The sequence below is a fragment of the Aquarana catesbeiana genome, linkage group LG06 (genome assembly GCF_042186555.1).
Source record: "Aquarana catesbeiana isolate 2022-GZ linkage group LG06, ASM4218655v1, whole genome shotgun sequence".
NCBI classification, from domain to species: Eukaryota; Metazoa; Chordata; class Amphibia; order Anura; family Ranidae; genus Aquarana; species Aquarana catesbeiana.
In genome coordinates this window covers 119,426,296-119,447,582 of record NC_133329.1, presented here as the reverse complement: position 1 = coordinate 119,447,582, position 21,287 = coordinate 119,426,296, and the positions used below count along the sequence as shown (strand labels likewise).

At 41.4% G+C, this 21,287-nt stretch overlaps 1 protein-coding gene across 1 annotated transcript in view; it reads right to left on the bottom strand.

Moving 5' to 3' along the window:
• The window catches only part of MAD1L1 (mitotic arrest deficient 1 like 1), a 1,251,441-nt gene that overhangs the window by 580,578 nt on the left and 649,576 nt on the right, over positions 1 to 21,287 (bottom strand). Inside the window, exon 14 of the mRNA XM_073636726.1 lies at positions 2,929 to 3,017. Coding sequence (XP_073492827.1) covers positions 2,929 to 3,017 — 89 coding nt within the window. The remainder of the gene's footprint in view (positions 1 to 2,928; positions 3,018 to 21,287) is intronic.

The window sequence follows — 21,287 nt, the reverse complement described above, 5'->3', positions numbered from 1 at the left end:
ACACTGCTACTGCTAACACCCATTATATTTTTTGTCTGTGGAGTCCGCATGGAAATTAGTAGTGAAAACAATGCCCTCTGTTCCATGGAACTATTATAGGTAATAATGTATGTGAGCTTTTAATAAAAAAAGAATATATATATATATATACACACACACAATTTTATTGATACAAATACATTAAAAAGGACTAAAATAGAGGCTAATAGTGGTTACATGGTACAGGTGTGAATATCAAAATATCAATTACAGTAGGAATTGTAAAGACCTGTCTCGAAACATGTTGGATGCTTCTGCCATCTACTGTATTATGGATAAGTTTTACCTACTGTAAATGACTGTGATATTAACACATGTACCATGTAGTAGAGCTGCACGATTAATCGTTAAGAATTGAGATCACGATTTTCCCCCCTCGCGATTTTAACAAAGCATTTTTGCGATTCTATGCAGTTTTCTCTGCTCAAGCTGACAGCTGTCAAAAAAAACAAAAACAAACAGACAGTCTGCCAAGTTTCACAACATTCCTTGCGGAACTACAAACAATTTAACGTTTTGTTCTTTAGATCAAAGGAATGAACTTCGGTCTGTAAAGGTGGGCCTTTTAACCTTTGTTGACATTTTTGCAGATTTATTAAAAAAGAAAAACTGAAATATCACATGGTCCTAAGTATTCAGACCCTTTGCTGTGACACTCATATATTTAACTCAGGTGCTGTCCATTTCTTCTGATCATCCTTGAGATGGTTCTACACCTTCATTTGAGTCCAGTTGTGTTTGATTATACTGATTGGACTCGATTAGGAAAACCACACACCTGTTTATATAAGACCTTACAGCTCACAGTGCATGTCAGAGCAAATGAGAACCATGAGGTCAAAGGAGCTGCCTGAAGAGCTCAGAGACAGAATTGTGGCAAGTCACAGATCTGGACTAGGTTACAAAAAAATTCTGCTGCACTTAAGGTTCCTAAGAGCACAGTGGCCTCCATAATCCTTAAATGGAAGATGTTTGGGACGACCAGAACCCTTCCTAGAGCTGGCCGTCTGGCCAAACTGAGCTATCGGGGGGAGAAGAGCCTTGGTGAGAGAGGTAAAGAAGAACCCAAAGATCATTGTGGCTGAGCTCCAGAGATGCAGTCGGGAGAAAGTTGTAGAATGTCAACCATCACTGCAGCCCTCCACCAGTCGGGGCTTTATTGCAGAGTGGCCCGACGGAAGCCTCTCCTCAGTTTAAGACCCGTGAAAGCCCGCATGGAGTTTGCTAAAAAAAAAACACCTGAAGGACTCCAAGATAGTGAGAAATAAGATTCTTTGGTATGATGAGACAAAGATAGAACTTTTTGGCCTTAATTCTAAGCGGTATGTGTGGAGTAAACAAGGCATTGCTCATCACCTGTCCAATACAGTCCCAACAGTGAAGCATGGTGGTGGCAGCATCATGCTGTGGGGGTGTTTTTCAGCTGCAGGGACAGGACGACTGTTTGCAATCGAGGGAAAGATGAATGCGGCCAAGTACAGGGATATCCTGGACAAAAACCTTCTCCAGAGTGCTGAGGACCTCAGACTGGGCCGAAGGTTTACCTTCCAACAAGACAATGACCCTAAGCACACAGCTAAAATAACTAAGGAGTGGCTTCACAACAACTCCATGACTGTTCTTGAATGGCCCAGCCAGAGCCCTGACTTAAACCCAATTGAGCATCTCTGGAGAGACCTAAAAATGGCTGTCCACCAACGTTTACCATCCAACCTGACAGAACTGGAGAAGATCTGCAAGGAGGAACGGCAGAGGATCCCCAAATCCAGGTGTGAAAAACTTGTTGCATCTTTCCCAAAAAGACTCATGGCTGTATTAGATCAAAAGGGTGCTTCTACTAAACACTGAGCAAAGGGTTAGAATACTTAGGACCATGTGATATTTCAGTTTTTCTTTTTTAATAAATCTGCAAAAATGTCAAAAATTCTGTGTTTTTCTGTCACTATGGGGTGCTGTGTATACATTAATGAGGGAAAAAAATGAAATGATTTTAGCAAATGGCTGCTAGAGTGTGTGCATGCTCACATGAATGTTAGGCGCCAGTTTTCTTCATCAAAATATGGTCTAATCCAGGGGTAGGCAACCTCGGCCCTCCAGCTGTGGTGAAACTACAAATCCCATCATGCCTCAAGCTCTAGGAGTCATGTCTGTGATTGTCAGGGTTTTGCAAATGTCTCATGGGACTTGTAGTTTCAAAACAGCTGGCGGGCTGAGGTTGCCTACCCCTGGTCTAATCAAACCCACGATGGTGATGTGTCAAGCAGGTGCTGATCGAGGAAAAAAAAGATGTGACTGATCTGAGTCTCTTTTGACGCTTATACACTGAACCTATCCTAGACTGCAAAGAACTGAGTGTGTCCAGGTTCATGCATTGCAGAGAAGAAATGACTGGAGATGACCAACTACTGCAGAGAGAAAAAGCCAAAAATAAATGTAAAGCATGAACTGCCATGATGGAAAAGGATATGTGCCTGGCAGTCAGAGGAACTGTAACAGAGATTACAGCACACTGTTCTTCCATTAGTTGACAACGGTGGGACTGTTAGTACTCAGAACCATGTTACAGTTTAATACTACTTAAACTACTGTTTAAGGTGCCTTTTAAATAATCTACAGTGACCAGGCCAAGAACAGGTACTAAAACACCTGATTTTTCATCACTGATTACTCAGCAACAGCATGAATGCAAAAGGCCCTTTTATCATCACCCTCTCTGCTTTTCAGCAATGATTTTGCCTTATATGTGACAGATTAACTTAAAGATAGATTATCACTTGTGCTGTTCTATGTGACAGATCCCTTTAGTGTAATGCATAACCTACAAACAATATACAATTAATCATACTTAAATTAGGCTGCACAAAGTCTGTTTCATATTTTTTAACATACCTTAGAGAGTTGATAGTCTCATTATTGATGGAGAGGCTCTGGTCTGATGTGCCCATCTGAGACTTGAAGAGTTTCAGTTCTGATGTTAGCTGATAACAAAATATATATATACATATTATATCATATATCTATATTACAATTATAAATACAATGCCATTATAAATTGCATCTTGTGTGCTAAAAAAGATGGTCAACTTTCTTTATATGGGGGGCCTCAAGTCTGGCTCCCGACATCACCAAGGGGCTGCACATATAAATGTGCAAATATCCATTGTCAGAGGTAGCACACACACATTAGGATATAGTCAAAGAATATGATCATGATACAAGAGATTGTCAGATACTGTGTACATAATATAGGAGGTGGTCAGAGACTGGGGACATGATAAAAAATGTTGTCAGAAATTTCAGACATAATAAGATTGATGCCTTAAATAGGAAAGAAAAAAATAAAAGTTAGCAGCTACAAAATACTGTAGCTGATGACTTTTAATAAAATGACACTTACCTATCCAGCTTTGTCCACACCGGTCTTCAGGTCCACGGCACCAGCATGCTTACTAGGGAAAGCCAGCTCTGACTCCATGTGGTTTCATAGTTGGCTTTCTGCTGAGCTGTGAATGGTCCCGCAGCCTTCTGTGACCTGAGACCTGATGTCCCAGGAGGCTGCGGTCAAAGAGAAGGGAGGCAAAACTTCTATTCAGTTCACCTTGGCAATCCTAGCGGAGGTGGGAGCGGATACCTAACAACAAATTATGTACAAAACATGGCAGAGGAGGGCATAAAGAGAAAATTCCACTTTGGACCAAAATTTTGCTTTAACAAGCTACTGCTACAGTAACAGTAATAACTGCAATGCATTTCTTATTCAAGATCATAACTACACATATTGTAAAACTTGTATTTACACAACAGATCACAACTTTTTTTTTTAGTTTTGGATGTGGTTTCAAAAAAAAGACTAAATTTTCAACAGCTTTTTTTTTTTTTTTTTTTTTTTTATAAATTCTTTATTTTCTTTCACAAAAATAATAAGACATTTTCACTGATACATCAATACCACACAACCTTTATGACTCCTATTTAGTTGCAGTTACTCAAGCTCCTAATCTTCAACCTATCATACTTATGCAGACTTTCATAAGAATCTTATTTATGACAACCCAACTTTTGAAATAGAGATATAAGAAGAAATCAAAAAAAAAAAAAAAACCCCGGGATTGTTTATAGCTATGAACTTTAGGGGTTCTGTTCCCTATATATCATATAAGGGGCCCATACTTTCAGATATTTCTTATCTTGCTCTCTCAGCAGCAGAGTAAGGTTTTCCATTTGTTGAATTTCTGTTATCCTCATAAACCATTGTGCCCTTGTTGGTGACACATTAGTGTTCCATAAAACCGGTATACAAGCTTTCGCTGCAGTCAACAGGTGTCTTAAGAGAGAATTTTATACATTTCAATGGATAGAGGGATGTCATGTAAAAAAAAAAAACTGCAGGATTTTCTCCCAGAGACATATCGGTAATTTCTTTAACTGTTTTAGAAACCATTGTCCAGAATTTTTTTAACCCCGTACATTCCCAAAATATGTGTAGCAATGTGCCCTCAGACTTCTGACATCTCCAACAGAAATTCAATACCCGAGGATATAATTGGTGCAGTAATGTCGGTGTTCTATACCACCTAGTCAAAATTTTATATCCACCTTCTTGATACCTTGTTGACAATGACGCCTTGTATGTAAACAGTAAAATCTTGTTCTTTTTGTATTTGAGAGAATGTGACCCCCCGGATCCCTTTCCCATGCTTGTATGAAGTTGAGTTCTTGTGGGGCATCTAAATCAATCATCAAAGCGTATAGGATTGAAAGTAAGGGTCTTTGTGGTTCCCTGTTTAGGCATCACATTTGCTCAAATTTGGATAATGTACATACCACCGTCGATGTCATCGACCGCAGAAAAGCATTGAGCTGTATCCGCCTATACGGGTCCAAATCCGCTGAGAACTCTCGTTCAATCTCCTCCCTTGACATCAGATGGTTATTGATCGAGAAATGTATGAGCCTGTTGATTCCTTTTCGTCTTAAATAAAACTCTGGTCTGTTATACCAGGCTGAAATCTCGGGGTGCCTAAAATTGGGATAGGAGAGCTCGGGAATGGCAATATCTCAGTTTTTTTAAATATATTTTTAGTAGCTCGGAGAGTAGCCCCCACCGTTGGATGTTTCTTTGTGGCCTGTGGTATATCTGCCTCCGACAGCCATACCAGGCCCCCAATGGCATGACGATCGTTGCTTATTCCAAATGGATCCAAGGCTTATCGCTGTGGGGCTTGCACCAGTCTACTACCCCTTGCTAGATGAGAGGCTTTGCGACATCCTACTGGATCTGGAAAACCGACCCCTCCACTCTTTTGGTAAAGTCAGAACGTTCCTCCGCGCACTTACTGATTTTCCGGCCCATATGAATCTCAAGAACCTCGCTCTAAGATCCCTCAGATAACCTGTGGGCATTTTAGGTAGGGTCTGAAACAAGTATAGTAATCTTGCCATTACATTCATTTTTATAATATTAATTCTGCCAAACCACGTGAAAACCTCCTTATCCCATCTCTGTAGGTCTTTAATCTGTCGTGCCAAGGGAGCAAAATTGAGTTCAAACTCCCTATTTAATTTGATAGGTATCTTAGTCCCTAAGAAGCATATATGTGAGTCTGTCTATTTAAAGGCAAAGTGAGATGATAATTGATGTCGCAGAGATGCCTTCATCTCCACTCCCATCACTTCTGATTTACTATAGTTTACCTTAAAATTAGACAGGCCCCCATATGTGCGCAACGCCAATAGTAAGGATGTGAGGGATATATCTGGGGCGGTTGCAAAAATATCAAGTCATCCGCATATGCGGCCAATTTTTGTTGTTCTCTCTTTATTGAGATACCTCTGATATCTATATTAGCCCTTATAGTTCCTAAAAGGGTTCCAATGTGAGTATGAAAATAATGGGCAAGAGTGGAAACCCCTGACGCGTTCCATTACATATGGAGAAGGGCTCAGAAATTATATTGTTTATCTTAACCTTTGCTTTCGGGGCAGAACATAAACTTGTAATCCAAGTAATTCTGCACCCCCTTTCTCATTCCTATATGTTGTAGCATAGCTTTTAATTTTGTTATAATTTAAAAGAAAAAGATAATAAAAAAGATATATATTTTTTTAAATTCTGCTCAAGAATCTTTTTAGATCGAAAACATAGCTTAGAGTAGGTGCAAGTATAGAATTCAATAAAGAGAATTACCGCTTAAAATTAAGATGCTATGACATGTAAAATTTATGTCAGAGCAGTTACTATGGTATATGACACAATGCAGAGGGGCTGCCATGCTAGATGCGGAGGTTAAAGTATATGCCACAATATTTATATTGAAGAAAGTGCACATACTGCAGTGCAAGCCACTATAAGCAGAAGACTTGTTATGACACAATATGGAAAGTTAGACACTAGCAGGGGCACACCCACCATTTGCACAGACTGTATGACCACTAAAGGGCCTTCTGGGATTACGTTTTTTTTTTTTGTTTTTTTTTTTAAATATGGGTTGGGTGGGTGCTGTTATGCCCTCTGTCTGCCACATAAGATGTGGACATTTCTCATTACTAGAGCAGGTGGAAAGCAGAATAGATTCTTTACGATGGCCTAATAGTTTCCTCTAATTAAACCCCAAAAAACTCTCACACACAGTCCCTAACTTAGTCTCCCACTGGGCACCAGCTATGATATACAACACTGAATAGTGGACCATTCAGTCTCTCAAGGTCCACCAACAGTGCACGTGACCACTACTACCAATTAGCAACACAACATGAAGCAATACTACACTAGTCCCTAGCTAAGACACACACGGCAGAAGGCAAGAAAGTAACTATGAGACACAACATGTAGGGCAGCCACTAGTTATGACAAAAGATAGAAGGCAGGGCTCTTGCTTTAAAAACATGGTATGGCAACCAGACGGTTTGCCCTGACACATGATGTGGAAGACACACCTGCTATGATACACTGAATCTTTTAACAGATCTACTAATGAAGAACAGAACAAACAAAAACTCTTCAGAAACTTACACTTCAGAAAGTTTCCATCTCCAGTGCCCCTCCACTGTGCTCAGTGGTTCCAGCTGCTGACCCCTACAAAACTACAGAAGAAAAGTGATGTAGGGTTTGGCTTGAAGAACCAGGGAGTACAGCAGGATGCACGGGATATTTACACTCCCAGGAAATGATGTGGATGAATAACAGCGTAAGGCTGCATAGGTATTGGGAAAGAAAAGTGGTTATTCCTACCTTTATAGAAACAGTGCTTACCAAAAGTTAATTTTTGTAACAGCATTGCTGTAGCATCAGCCTAAAGCTGGCCATAGACAAGTACAATTTTGATAGAAAGTTTCTTTTTGGAACACTCGTTCGCTTTTCTAATAGTTAATGGAGTCAAATCTATGACGGTTTGACTATTGACAAAATAACATTGAAGGAGGAGGAACATTTTTTTCCCATATGAAAATCTACCAGTGTATGCCCAGCTTAATTGTACCAGTCTTGCTTCAGTAAAGTGAATTCAAAATTGTCTGAAATGAGCTACAGCACTGTTTATTGGATAAGTCTAACAGTATTAGACACAAGGTGAGTGATAAAGAAGTGGTGTGCACAGTGCACAGACCTTTCTGTGTATGAAAACTGAATGTTATTTTACCTGACAAAACAGTGGCCAAGCTTATATAAAAGTGTTGCAACCAGGGCTTTTTTTCAGCAGGAACTAGGGGGAACTCAGTTCCACAACCTCTGGCTCAGGTGTTCTGCTCACCACTATCACTTGGTAACATTGAAGTCCAGCTTCTGCGTTTACAAGTGATAGCTTATCTCAGGTGACCAGGGTTCAGTGCAGTCATGGGCAGGAGAGGGTGTGTGGTAGGCTGCACCCTCTGTGGTCTCCATTTTTTCCCTGGTGACCAGTTGTTGATGCTCCTATTGCATGATCTCCCTTGCAAGTGTCTGTAGTATAGTATAGTATGCTGGGAGGTACTACAGCCGGATAGGTGTTTCAGCTTATTATTGCAACAAAGGTAAGACATATGACAGATGGTGAAGCTTTTAAGGAGGGGGGAGAAAATGAGGGCAGTGGAGGGAGGGGGTTGTATGCAGAGGGAAGAGCTACTATTTGGCAGGTATGTGTGTGTGTGGCGGGCATGGTTGAGTTCCTGCACCTATTCTCTGAGAAAAAAAAGCCCTGGTTGCAACCATCATAACTATTGAACAACAACTCCTATAATAACCATTGCTTTCCTGCCCTGTAAAGTGATTAACCTCACATTCTGTTCACCAGTTTCAGAGTGCATATAACAGCATCAAATAATAGAGCCATGAAGTTGTTTGTATTTCTCTTTAGAACGGGATTTGTTAGCTGACAATATTAAAGCTGAGTGCCACCCAAAAGTGGAACTTCCGCTTTAAGTACTTGTGACCCCCTGACACGCCACACTTGGCATGTCTTTTTTTTTTTTTTGGGGGGGGGGTAGTTTTCACAGGTACCCAGTTTTCACAGATACCCAGCTCCCACTTCCTCTCCTGGCGCAGCGGCACCGAGTGGAAGTTCACCTTTCCCCATTCCCTCCCTGCAATCTTCTGGGACATGTCACAGATCCCAGAAGATTGCCTGGTCATTCATAACGAGCAGCCTGTCTCACGCATACGCAGTGCGCACTCAGTTGTGAAGCCACAGCTGGTCGTCCCCACTTGCAATGCCAGCGTCGCAGAGAGGAGGGGGAGAGAAGCGGCCACATCGCTGGACCGTGGGACAGGTAAGTGTCTGTTTATTAAAAGACAGCAGCTACACTTTTTGTAGCTGACTTTTAAATGGGTGGAACTCCGCTTTAAGAACTCTAAGTAGAAGAAAGATGCCATGTGCCATCAATTGTTTGGCAAGGTAGCAACCTCTGACCTCCTGACGGTCAAGCTAAAGAGTTAAATTTAGACAAATTAGGTCACGCTAAAAAAAGTTTAATCATGTATATGTAGCCTGAATTATTTTAATAGTTTAAGACTGCCTTTCTCAACCAGTGTACCGTCAGAGGTTCTCAGGTGTGCCGTGGGATCAGGGGAGAGAAGGGCTGTCAGATGAGCCCGATATCCCAATCCTCTGCCGAACTGTACAATGGCACTGTGAGAAGCTCTGTCAACCTCAAATTAGTGAAAGTAAAGTGCAGGGGAGTGTGCTGTGCTCTCTGCTTCCCCCTACAGTGCAGTATCCAGCTGAATGAGGAAACTGGAAAGGTACTATGCTAGAAGCTAGATTCGTTTTAAAGGGGCTTTATACATGTGTGTGTGTGTGCACGTGTCTGTATGTGTGTGTGTGTGTGGGTGCACGTGTCTGTATATGTGTGTGTGTGTGTGCGCGCACGTGTCTGTATGTGTGTGTGTGTGCGCGCACGTGTCTGTATGTGTGTGTGTGCGCGCACGTGTCTGTATGTGTGTGTGCGCGCACGTGTCTGTATGTGTGTGTGCGCGCACACGTGTCTGTATGTGTGTGTGCACGCGCGCACGTGTCTGTATGTGTGTGTGCGCGCGCACGTGTCTGTATGTGTGTGTGCGCGCGCACGTGTCTGTATGTGTGTGTGCGCGCGCACGTGTCTGTATGTGTGTGTGCGCGCGCACGTGTCTGTATGTGTGTGTGTGTGTGTGTGCGCGCGTGTCTGTATGTGTGTGTGTGCACGTGTCTGTATGTGTGTGTGCGCACGTGTCTTTATGTGCGCACGTGTCTGTATGTGTGTGTGCGCACGTGTCTGTATGCGTGTGTGCATATGTCTGTAGGTATGCGTGTGTCTGTATGCGTGTGTCTGTGTGTGTGCATGTTGTCTGTATGTGTGCATGTGTCTGTATGTGTGTGTGCATGCGTCTGTATGTGTGTCTGTAGGTGTGTGTGCATGTGTCTGTATGTGTGCGTGTGTGTATGCATGTGTCTGTACGTGCGTGTGCATGTGTGTGCATGTGTCTGTATGTGTGTGTTTGTCTGTACGTGTGCGTGCACGTGTCTGTGTGTGTGTGTGTGTGTGTGTGCGTGCACGTGTCTGTATGTGTGTGTGCATGTGTCTGCACGCATGTGTCTGTATGTGTGTGTGCATGTGTATGTGTCTGTACACATGTCTGTATGTGTGTGTGTGTGTGTGCACGTGTCTGTGTGTGTGTATGTTACTTTTAATCCTGACCCCCCCCCATTCCTGTACCATCAGAACTGCTTTTGTAGTGCTTGTTTGTGATAGCCGCAAGGACAGCTGCACCTCTGAAAAGTAATACATGCACACATTGCTTTTCAGAGGCATTTGACAGGCGGTAAAAAGGCATTATGTTGCCTCCTCACCACCTGTTTTAATGCAGCATCACTACACCGCAACGGTTCAATGCACACAGTTGTGGGATAGTTGCAGTGCTGCCCCATTCACCCTGGGTATACCTCCAGCTGCAGACACAGCATGTGTACACCCCCAGCTGCTGCCTCTGCAGCTAAAGAGGGAGAAGTTGGGGGTGGTAAAAACAGCTCAACCATGTGGTTTTACTGCCCCCTCCAACCTGACGTGAACAAGCCCTTGGTTCACATCTGTGTGGCTGCGTGCAGGGCAGCCCATTCATTTCAGTGGGCTTCCCTACCCACAAAAATGCAGGGAAAGTAGTCCCCAACCTTTTTTTTTTTTTTTACATTGCACTGCACCAAAAGCACCCCACATTTTCCAATGTGTGGGGTACCATTAAGAATTATTGGCACCCCTAAAGAGCAGAGCATTTGTGTGTGTGTCAGGAACGAGTGCGATTTTGCGCGTGTTCCGCGACACACAGTAACGTGAACCAAGCCTTGGACTGGGGTGCCTCAAGACTGAAAATACTTTTTAAGGGCGCCCCAACTGGAAGAAGGTTGGGAAACGCTGGTTTAAGACCAAACTCAAATTCTATTATTTGACCAATTGCTTGTGTGCATTTCGCTTTAACCTGGTGAACTTCTGCATGTTCAAGTGCTCTTTTCCGATGACAAATTCTCTTTATATCTAGAAGTGTCACAGACAGCTCTCAAACAGCCACAATTAAAGGAAGCCTGGCTCTGTTTTCACTTCAGAGGAGAGCAATCATAGAAGTGCCACAGCCCATGTCTGCATGTGTCTTCCAATTAGATGAAATTCCTCTGCCTTAGACATCCTGGATCCTGTGGAAATAAGCCCGCTATAGCTCTCTGCAGTAAAATTAATCAAGGCTTCAACTTTCATTTTTGCAAACAAATGATGGAGAGAAAAGTCTGGGCTGTCAATTCACCCCAAGCTAAGGGATACCTATCTCAATTATTGCTCAAGGGTCCTCAACTTTAGAATCATATTCAATTAGAATTTATGAGAATTTCCCCCTTGAGCTTTTTAACACCATGCAAAGCATCAGTAGACAAAGCAGCTTGACAATACCTATTTGTACGTTAAATCTTTCGGCCTTGTGAATAAAAGCAGGGGGGATTGTGGGCTGTATATTAAAACACAAGCAGGTGTGTGTACTGCCACCACACTGGGACACAACCCTCTACTATAAAATGCTTAGCATTTTACTCTGCAACAGCAGATGGCCTTTATCTAAAATATAGCAGCCGTGGCTTCACGGCTTCAAATTATCCTTAATTAAACGTCAGAATTTGATGTTAATGACACATTAAGTGTTTTATCCTGTACTTATTGTTACAGGGAAGAATAGAGAAAACTACTTTATCTGACCTTGTGGCCATTTTTCTCAGCATTTTCACAAACGTTATGGATGTTGTCAAACATACTTGAGGTAGACTGTAGCTAATAAATTAAAGATTTGTGCAACAATGGAATAGAACTGGTATTGAGGACAATTTACTGCCAGACATTTAAGGAAAAATAAGCACATAAAAAGTTAGAAGTAAATAAAATGGCGTCCTAAAAGACATGAGATGATTACATCCAATCTTGCTGATAATAGCCAAAATCATATCAGTAAACCATAGTATGTAAAACTAGATTGCTAGTTGATTGACTGTTTTTGATTGCTTTTGTACACAAAACAAATCATCTGCCATAAAAGTTAATTTTCAGACACCCAAATCTCAAGGGAAAAAAAATCAATTGCCAGAAAATGTTTTTCCCAGCCTAATGGCCCGTACACACGATCTGAATATCGTACGGAAACAGTCGTCTGAGAAAGGATCGTACAATATTCGGATCGTGTGTACACTACTTTCGACAGCCGATCACGACCGTTCATCCGATATTATTCGATCGGACATGCATGAAAATTTTCCTCGTACGATTCCAGATCGTACGATTTTTGTTTAGTCAGTATAGTTGTCGACTGAAAATACAATGCAAACACATTACAACACATGACATCACTTCCGATTTTTTTTGTCTGTCGTCCGAGAATTTTCGTGACTTTCAATTTCTACTTGCGACTATTAAAGCGAGAACGGTCGTATGATCGGTCGTACGATATTCGGAACGTGTGTACGGGGCATTACACTACTGTTCTTCCAAGAAAAGGATGGTATGGACAAATTTGCCCAGCATGAACATACATGTCCAACCAATACAAACTTCTATATTTAAAACAAGTCTTTCTCTATGCATATAGTTAATTAGGCTGAAAAAGACATACAGTGCCTTGAAAGTTTTCATACCCCTTAAAATTTTCCACATTGTGTCATGTTACAACCAAAAACATAAATGTATTTTATTGGCATTTTATGTGATAGACCAACACAAAGTGGCACTTAATTGTGAAGTGGAAGTAAAATGATATTTTTTTTTTTACAAATAAATATTTTTAAAGCGTGGCATGCATTTGTATTCAGCCCCCTTTACTCGGATACCCTTAACTAAAATCTAGTGGAACCCATTGTCTTTAGAAGACACCTAATTTGTAAATAGAGTCTACCTTTGTGTAACTTAATCTCAGTATAAATACAGCTGTTCTGTGAAGCCCTCAGAGGTTTGTTATAGAACCTTAGTGAACAAACAGCATCATAACGGCCAAGGAAGACACCAGACAGGTCAGGGATAAAGTTGTGGAGACGTTTAAAGCAGGGTTAGGTTATAAAAAAATATCCCAAGCTTTGAACATCTCACGGAGCACTGTTCAATCTATCATCTGAAAAAGGAAAAAAAAAAAAAAAAGGAGTATGGCACAACTGCAAACCTACAAAGACATGGCCGTCCACCTAAACTGACAGACTGGGCAATGAGAGCATTAATCAGAGAAGCAGCCAAGAGGCCCATGGTAACTCTGGAGGAGCTGCAGAGATCCAAAGCTCAGGTGGGAGAATCTGTCCACAGGACAACTATCTGTCATGTACTCCACAAATCTGGCCTTTATGGAAGAGTGGCAAGAAGAAAGCCATTGTTGAAAGAAAGCTATAAGAAGTCCCCTTTGCAGCTTGCGCGAAGCCAGGTGGGGGGGGGGGGGGCACAGCAAACATGTGGAAGAAGGTGCTCTGGTCAGATGAGACCAAATGTGAACAGTTTGGCCTAAAAGCAAAACACTATGCGTGGCGGAAAACTAACACTGCACGTCACCGTGAACACACCATCCCCACTGTGAAACATGGTGGTGGCAGCATCATGTTGTGGGCATGCTTTTCTTTAGGAGGGACAGGGAAGCTGGTCAGAGTTGATGACAATATGGATGGAGCCAAATACAGGGCAAAGTTAAAAGAAAACCTGTTTGTTTGCAAAAAACTTGAGACTGCGGTGGAGGTTCACCTTCCAGCAGGACAATGACCCTAAACATACAGCCAGAACTATGATGGAATGGTTTAGATTAAAGCATAGTTATATGTTAGAATGGCCCAAACAAAGTCCAGACCTAAATCCAATTGAGAATCTGTGGCAAGACTTGAAAACTGCTGTTCACAGGTGCTCTCCATCCAATCTGACAGAGCTTGAGCTATTTTGCAAAGAAGAATGGGCAAAAATGTCACTCTCTAGATTTTCCTTTCACTTCACAATTATATGCTACTTTGTGTTGGTCTATCAAATAAAACCCCAATAAAATACATTTACGATTTTGGTTCTAACATGACAAAATGTGTAAAATTTCAAGGGGTATGAAAACATTTTCAAGGCACTGTACGTCCATTAAGCTCAACAGACGACAATTAAATAAAAAAAAAAACTGCATCTTCCAAACCATAAAAGTGCATTTGATACATAAATACACAGAAGGGAGAGAATTCCCCCCACCCACCCTAAATGTGTGGATGGAGAAATTGGACTCATTTATGGCCAGCCTTAACACTTAAAGTGGAGCTCCACCAAAAAGGGCAAGCTTTGCTTATCTGCTGCGGCAAACTCAGCCGGAAGTTCAGCCCACATCCACCTTCCCCCGCAGCTGGCCCAACCAGAGAGCACAGCTAGCTTTTCCTTAGTGGAGATGGCGGAGGCAGCACCAGAAAGCCGATTGAAAAATCAGCTCGGGTGAAAACACTGCTGGATTCCTAGATAGGCAAGTGTCCTACAATAAAAAGTAAGCAGCTACAGTATTTGCAGCTGCTGACTTTTCATTTTTGCTGCAGGAGCCTGGAGCTCCTCTTTAAGAATATACTGTAAAATGCTCTTTCTGATGCGTTCTACAGAGCTAGCAACAACCAGCTTCCAACGGAAAACTATTCCCCATTTACAAGGCTTTTAACTTTAAAGAATCCTTTAAAGAGGTGAGCTTTTTTCTGAAAATGCTCAATGTCTGGTTGTTATGTCAACAGCTGGCTTCAGAGAGTCGATTACCAAAGTTAAGCAGGTGACTACCTGCTGCACACTTTTTTCAGTTCAGTGACCAGGAATGGCCTGTCCATTAAGGGCGCACGGGCACTGCCCCCTTGTCCATACGTCCAGCTCCCATGCAGGATGCCGGATACACGAATTCCAATGGGAGGTTCTAAAGCACGTGATTAGAGCCAGAGGCTCTAATAGGCTTCAAAAAAGGGGTGGGCTCAGGTAGCAGAGCACTGCGAACTGAGCCCACCCATTTGTGTGACAATAGCCGTCTGAGGCCGTTTCCCGATTGGTTGAAAGGTGAAGCGCTCTGATTGGCCGCCAAGGGAGGAGACAGAAGCCGTGGTGACGCCCGTGGAGAGCAGGGGAAGCCGCCCGGGTGAAGCGCTGCCTGCCATAGATGGGGTAAGTGCTCCGCACCCCATGTGGGTTACCCGACCGACAGGGGGGCTGTGGGTGCACTGTTTGCTGTCCCCCTAAAGAAAAAAAAATTGCCACCAGCCGTCTCTGTCAGTGACTCAGTTATTTAAACTTGAAATGGCTAGGCAACCAGAATTTCTAGGAAGCCTTTTCTCTCCTTTTCTGTGTAATGTGCAATAAAGTAGCCACAGGCAGTGAAAAACAAAAACCCATGATCATTATGTCTGAGTGTTGCCCTCACTTATCCTGCTACTCTACCAACAGCCCTTTGAATGGCCTATGGCGAACACTGCCTTCAGTACACAACTTCTTACCACTTAGAAGGGAGAACATATATAATTAAATTTCAAGTGAGCAGCAATTTTGTCTCAGTTCTGAGGCATAAGCACACTTTGCTATTACTTCCACATGGTCTCTGCGTGCAAAGTTATTGATGAACTTCCCAAAATGCTTAGTATTGTTTTAAAAGTGTTAGAAATAATGGGATCTTGGGAGGAAAATAATTTGAAGAGCAGAAGAAAAATTCCTAAAAATAATTTTTATTAAAAGCTGCAAATAAATAGACAGCAAAATATGTTCAAATTCTTTCACATCAATCCCATTGCACAACCTTTGTCAGGCAGAGAGGAGCCAAGGTGCACACCAATACTGCAGTGCTTTTCAACAGCACTGTTTATTCAGACACTGATAAGATTATCATAACGAAAAATGTTTCCTTCAATTTTCTGATTAGGCTTCTTATCGGTGGCTCGGCTTAGTCTATCAAAGGCAGCTGGGAGGAGAGAAGAGCCAGTCTATTCATACCAGGAGAGAACGGGAAATGGAAGGTATGCTGTCTGTAGACTGCTTCAGCACATGCATTTATTATTCCCACTCTGGCTCTGTTTAGATCTTCAGAGACATGGATGGCAGGAGGATACAGGGAATGAGTGCAGCTCCAAAAAAAAAAGTCATCAGAAGCACCATGTAACAGAGCATTTTACAGAGAAACAGAAATGATTTTCATTACCGTCAACAGTATTGTAACAAGCTGGAGATTTACATAGTTCTCTATAGCTTCTACTAGATTGATAAACTACACTTCTTGAAAGGAATAAAAAACCAAGGAGAGTCGCGCTAAACTGATTGACCTGTGAGACAGAATAACATATGCTCACAATGACATAAGCCAGTGCACCACAACAGTTGAGACCGTGACAGGTAAAAACACGATTCCACCCCGTATGGATGCACTCGCCAACGATGAATGACGTTATATCTAAGCACCAGTGACAGATACTCGAATAGTCAAAAAATGAAGTGAATTAGTGAAGAAGGTGAATTCAAACCAAACAAACTACATTACTGAATAATAAATCATCAAAACATAAATATAAATAATTGACAGGTATGAACAATAAGTGACTAAAGTCCAAAAAAATATTGGTGACCCAAGACAGGATTAATAAATAAAAAAAGTCCATAAATTGGTGATCAGTGATAATTTCTTCAAAAGTGATGAGAATGAAAACACCCCAAGGAATGGTGACCAAAGTAGAAGTGCCTCCACCACAGCAAACACTGCCGCTTACTAGATGATATTGGTCCCTTAATTATAGGGGACAGCAATCAGCAGATGACTGTTACCCCAGCCCGGGATCATTAATGAGTGCACCGGACTCTTCAATCCCAATAGTGATGGTCCCCATACAAAGTCGGATCAAACCCAGCAGCAGAATCCACATAAAATGATAAAGGCTCGCAATAGTGTAAAAAACCTTTAACATTTATTCAATTAAAAAGAAAGACAAATGTGCACTCACATTGAGGTAGATATATAACAGCATATAAAAGCCTTTTTGGGAGGAGGAGCGACGCACTGACATCACCGCTTTATGCTGCAGTCCCGGAAGCTATGGGCTTATTCAAGGCCAGCCAGCCGGCTCGATTCTTCAAAGAACTGAAGAAAAGAACGTGCCTGGAGTAAAATGGTATTTTTGTGGTTATTGCTGCACCACATCTGACCAAACTGGCATTGCACTTGGCCAGAAGATGCTTAGAGCCATCATATAATTGTGACACTCAAACCACATAATTGGCACACCTACAGTAACTTTTCACAAAAAAGTAAAACATACTGACAAACCTTCTAAATAAAAACCTAAACTGACCTGGGTTGTCTTCTATAATAAGATCATGTTGAATTTGTGTCCAGCAGGCAATGGCGATAATGTCAGATTATATGTAAAACATTTAGGCTGGCCATACATGGTGCAAATTTCTTTCCTGCAACCCAAAGAAATTAGCTTAATTCCCCCATCAACAAAGACAGTGTAGATGCGGGAATCCTTCCTGCCTAGTCATTCTCTTCTCTCAGTGGGGGGCAGCGGAAGCAGTCCCTGCCCGGAGAAGACAGTGATTATTGTTAGTGGCTGTACCAATTAGGATCCGGCAGGCTGGTAGTACCAAAGTTGATCAATTGATCAACTCGGTACATTGAGCCTGGCTATACATGGTTTGAATATACCAACCGAGATTCAAACTGTGTATGGCCTGCCTTAGTGAATAGCTGCTTGCAAGGAATGTTACTGTTGTCTTTGGAAAGCCAGATATAACATGCATGTTATCTTAGCCATACAAGTTCTTTCACGTTTACTATAGATAGTTTAGAAATTAGATATTAGATCATCCATAATCAACTAAATGCAAGTTAGACATCAACGGTTTTGAGTTCACCACTTTTAGCATCAGTTGAGGAACAAGGCAGGGATGCCTACAATGCCAAGATGTGTTTTATTTGGTGCTAGAGTTTCTAGTTTGGTATATATATATATATATATATATATATATATATATATATATATATATTAAAAAAAACAAAAAAAAAACACAAAACAACAAACAGAAGTCAGTTGGTTGAAGTTTTTTTTTTTTCTTACAACATACTACTGTATATAACATTGCTACATACTGTACCTAGTTGTTAATTTTGTTTGCCAACAGACTGTCACCCCATGTCCATTTGTACCGTGATCTGCGTCCCTTCATGCATGAACCCACACCTGAGTTTGACCCCTAGACACACCTTGGCTGTCTAGGACTAGTTTAACCACCTCAGTACCGGGCACTTTCACCCTCTTCCTGCCAAGGCCATTTTTATGTTTTCAGCGCTGTCATACTTGAATGACAATTACTCAGTCATGCAACACTCTACCCAAATGAAATGTTTAGCATTTTTTGAGACAGCTAGTGCTTTCCTTTGGTGGTATTCAATCACAACAGTTATTTTTTTTTTCTCTTTTTTGTTACACAAAAAAAAAACCCACTGAAAATGTTGGAAAAACATGTCTTGCTTAGTTTCCGTTATAAAATTTTGGAAATAAATAATCCTTCATACATTTAAGCCAAAATGTATTATTCTACATTTTTTTGGTAAAAATAATCCAAATTAGTGTATATTATTTAGTCAGTATGAAAGTTGTATTATACTGTAAAACTTTCAAAATTGATCAATCCTGATGTATTTTTTGGCCCCTCTCATTTATTGAGGCCCTAAAATGGCAAGACTACAAATACCACCCCAATCCCCCCCCCCCCCCTACTGACCACTGGAAAGTAGACAGTTTAAGGTATTTAGTACGAGGCATGGTGAGTTTTTTGAAGCTGTAATTTTTTGAACGATTGTTAGGAAAATAAAGAAATGAAATAAAATTACATACAGCACAGACATACCTATAATGTCACCTCAGAAAAACATTCTGCTGTGCCACCCAAATGTGATACCACGTTTGAGACTTTTTCACAGCCTAGATTTGCATAGTGAGGCCCAAAGTCCACGGAGCACCTTTTGGGCTTTTGTTTGATTAAATTACACATCAAATTCCCTGACTACCTATCACATTTTGAAGGCCCTGCAGCACCAGAGCAGTAGAAACACCCACAAAATGACCCTATTTTGGAAAGCAAAGACTCCAAGGTATTTTCTAAGAGAGATAATGAGTCTTTTGAAAATGTCATTCTTGCCGTGGGTTTTGGAAAAAGCAGGAAAGGAAATGAACATGTACTTTTTTTACACAAAGTTTTCAATGTATATCTCTAACACACATCATAATTAGAATTACACCTCAAAATACATTCTGCTGCTCCTCCTGCATATGGGGTTACTATGTGTGTAAGACTTTTTCACAGCCTAGCAACACAAAAAAGCCAAAAATCGATACATCATCTTCAGGCTTTTTTTTCCATATATTTTAATTGATTATTGACATAATAAATAAGATAAAAACTGTTGTGGTTACAAATGATAAGTGAGAAGATTCACAATATATAGAAGTATAAGGTAATATATGTAAATTTGGAAAATTCAAACAATAACTGAACATTTAATCAGCTTTTGTAGGGACATAAATTATCTTATTCTCTAATTTCCTCACTACCCATCACATTTTTGGCGGCCCTGGAGCACCAGGATACTAGAAACACCCACAAAATGACCACATTTTGGAAAGCAAACACCCAAAGGTGCAGGGAGTCTTTTGAGAAGACTTCATTTTTTTTTTTTTTTTGTTTGCCACAAGTTTTTGGAAAAAATGAAAATGAAAAAGCTATCGATTGAAAAAGATATTAATCACATACAGCATGAGCATACCTAGAATTACAACCCAAAACACATTCTGATACTCATTTTGAGTATGGCAATACCACATGTATGAGACTTTTTCAATGTTTGGACTGATATATATATATATATATATATATATATATATATATATAATTCATATTTTATAGCACTAAAGTGTGAGCTAGCTGCAGCTTGGGACAGTTATTTTAATTTCATTTAGTTTATTTAACTTGGGCTAAATTTATATGAAATTTCTTTGAGTGGCGTGGGTTTTTTAAGATTTGATTTGGTCAGGGAATATAGCTTAGTGTAGTGTCACCTATAGAAGTCCCTATTCCTATAAGACAAGCAGGCCTAGCCTACTGATATGTGGCTGCCCCCAAGGAATGCCATGTCCACTGGTCAGGTAATGTGGTTCGGTGTGCAGTTGTCCATAGGGAATGGCTAGGACTGGTGTGTCGCAGAAACATAGTCAGACAGACATGCGGATGGGGCAGTTCAGGCACAGAGACATGGTCAGCAAGCAGGCAAAGGACTGATCCAGACAACAGGCAGAAATGTGGTCAATAAATAGGCCAGGGTTAGTGCAGCTGGCAGGAAGAGGCAACACTGCATTGGTGTGGCAGTGATCACGCCGCAACGCTGCTGCTGGCAGCACTGGTCTGGTGACACTAAGGACTAGTGTGGCAGCAATCAGGAACACTTCTGCTGACTTACACTGGTTCAGTGGCACTGGGATTGGAGTGGCAAAAATCAGAGACATCATTGCTGGCTTACACTGGTGTAGTGATACTGCAACTGGTGTGTGCCAGCTTATCACCGCCATACCAGTTGCAATATCACTACACCAGTGTAAACCAGCATGGTCTGGTCACACTGGGACTGCTGCGGTGGTGCCCAGTAAAACTGTTACTTGCTGCACTGGTCTTGTGTGGTGGCAATCAGAAACACTGATTCTAGCTCAGTGTTTCTCAACTCCAGTCCTCAAGGCGCCCCAACAGGTCATGTTTTCAGGATTTCCCTTAGATGAAACAGCTGTGGTAATTACCAAGGCAGTGAAACTGATGGAATCATCTGTGCAAAATAATGGAAAGCCTAAAAAAAACTCTAAACGAATAAAGTGTTGCGGCCATTATTTGCCAAACTTTTGGTTGGGTATGTTTATTTGGTTGTATCTGGAGTAAGTGATGGTATGAATGGGTGTGGCCTACAATCTCAAGGCTTTTAAAAGGTATTCACTTTGTCCAGTAGGACACTTCTGTTTTAGAGTGAATGTAAATCTTGTTTTTTTAATTTTATTAAAACAGCCCCCACCGAATGCCGCTATAACACTCATGCATGCTCACTCTTGAGCCCTGCTCTGTGTTTCCATAGGACACACAGAGCAGGGCCTGGCCCCAACCCCTGCTCCCTCTTCAGCGGCTCTGATTGGCTCCCACTGCTGTATCTGATCCAATGGGGGGCGAGAGGTAGTTGGTTCCCATACACATTGCTGGATCAAGATCAGGCTCAGGTATGTAATGGGGGGGCT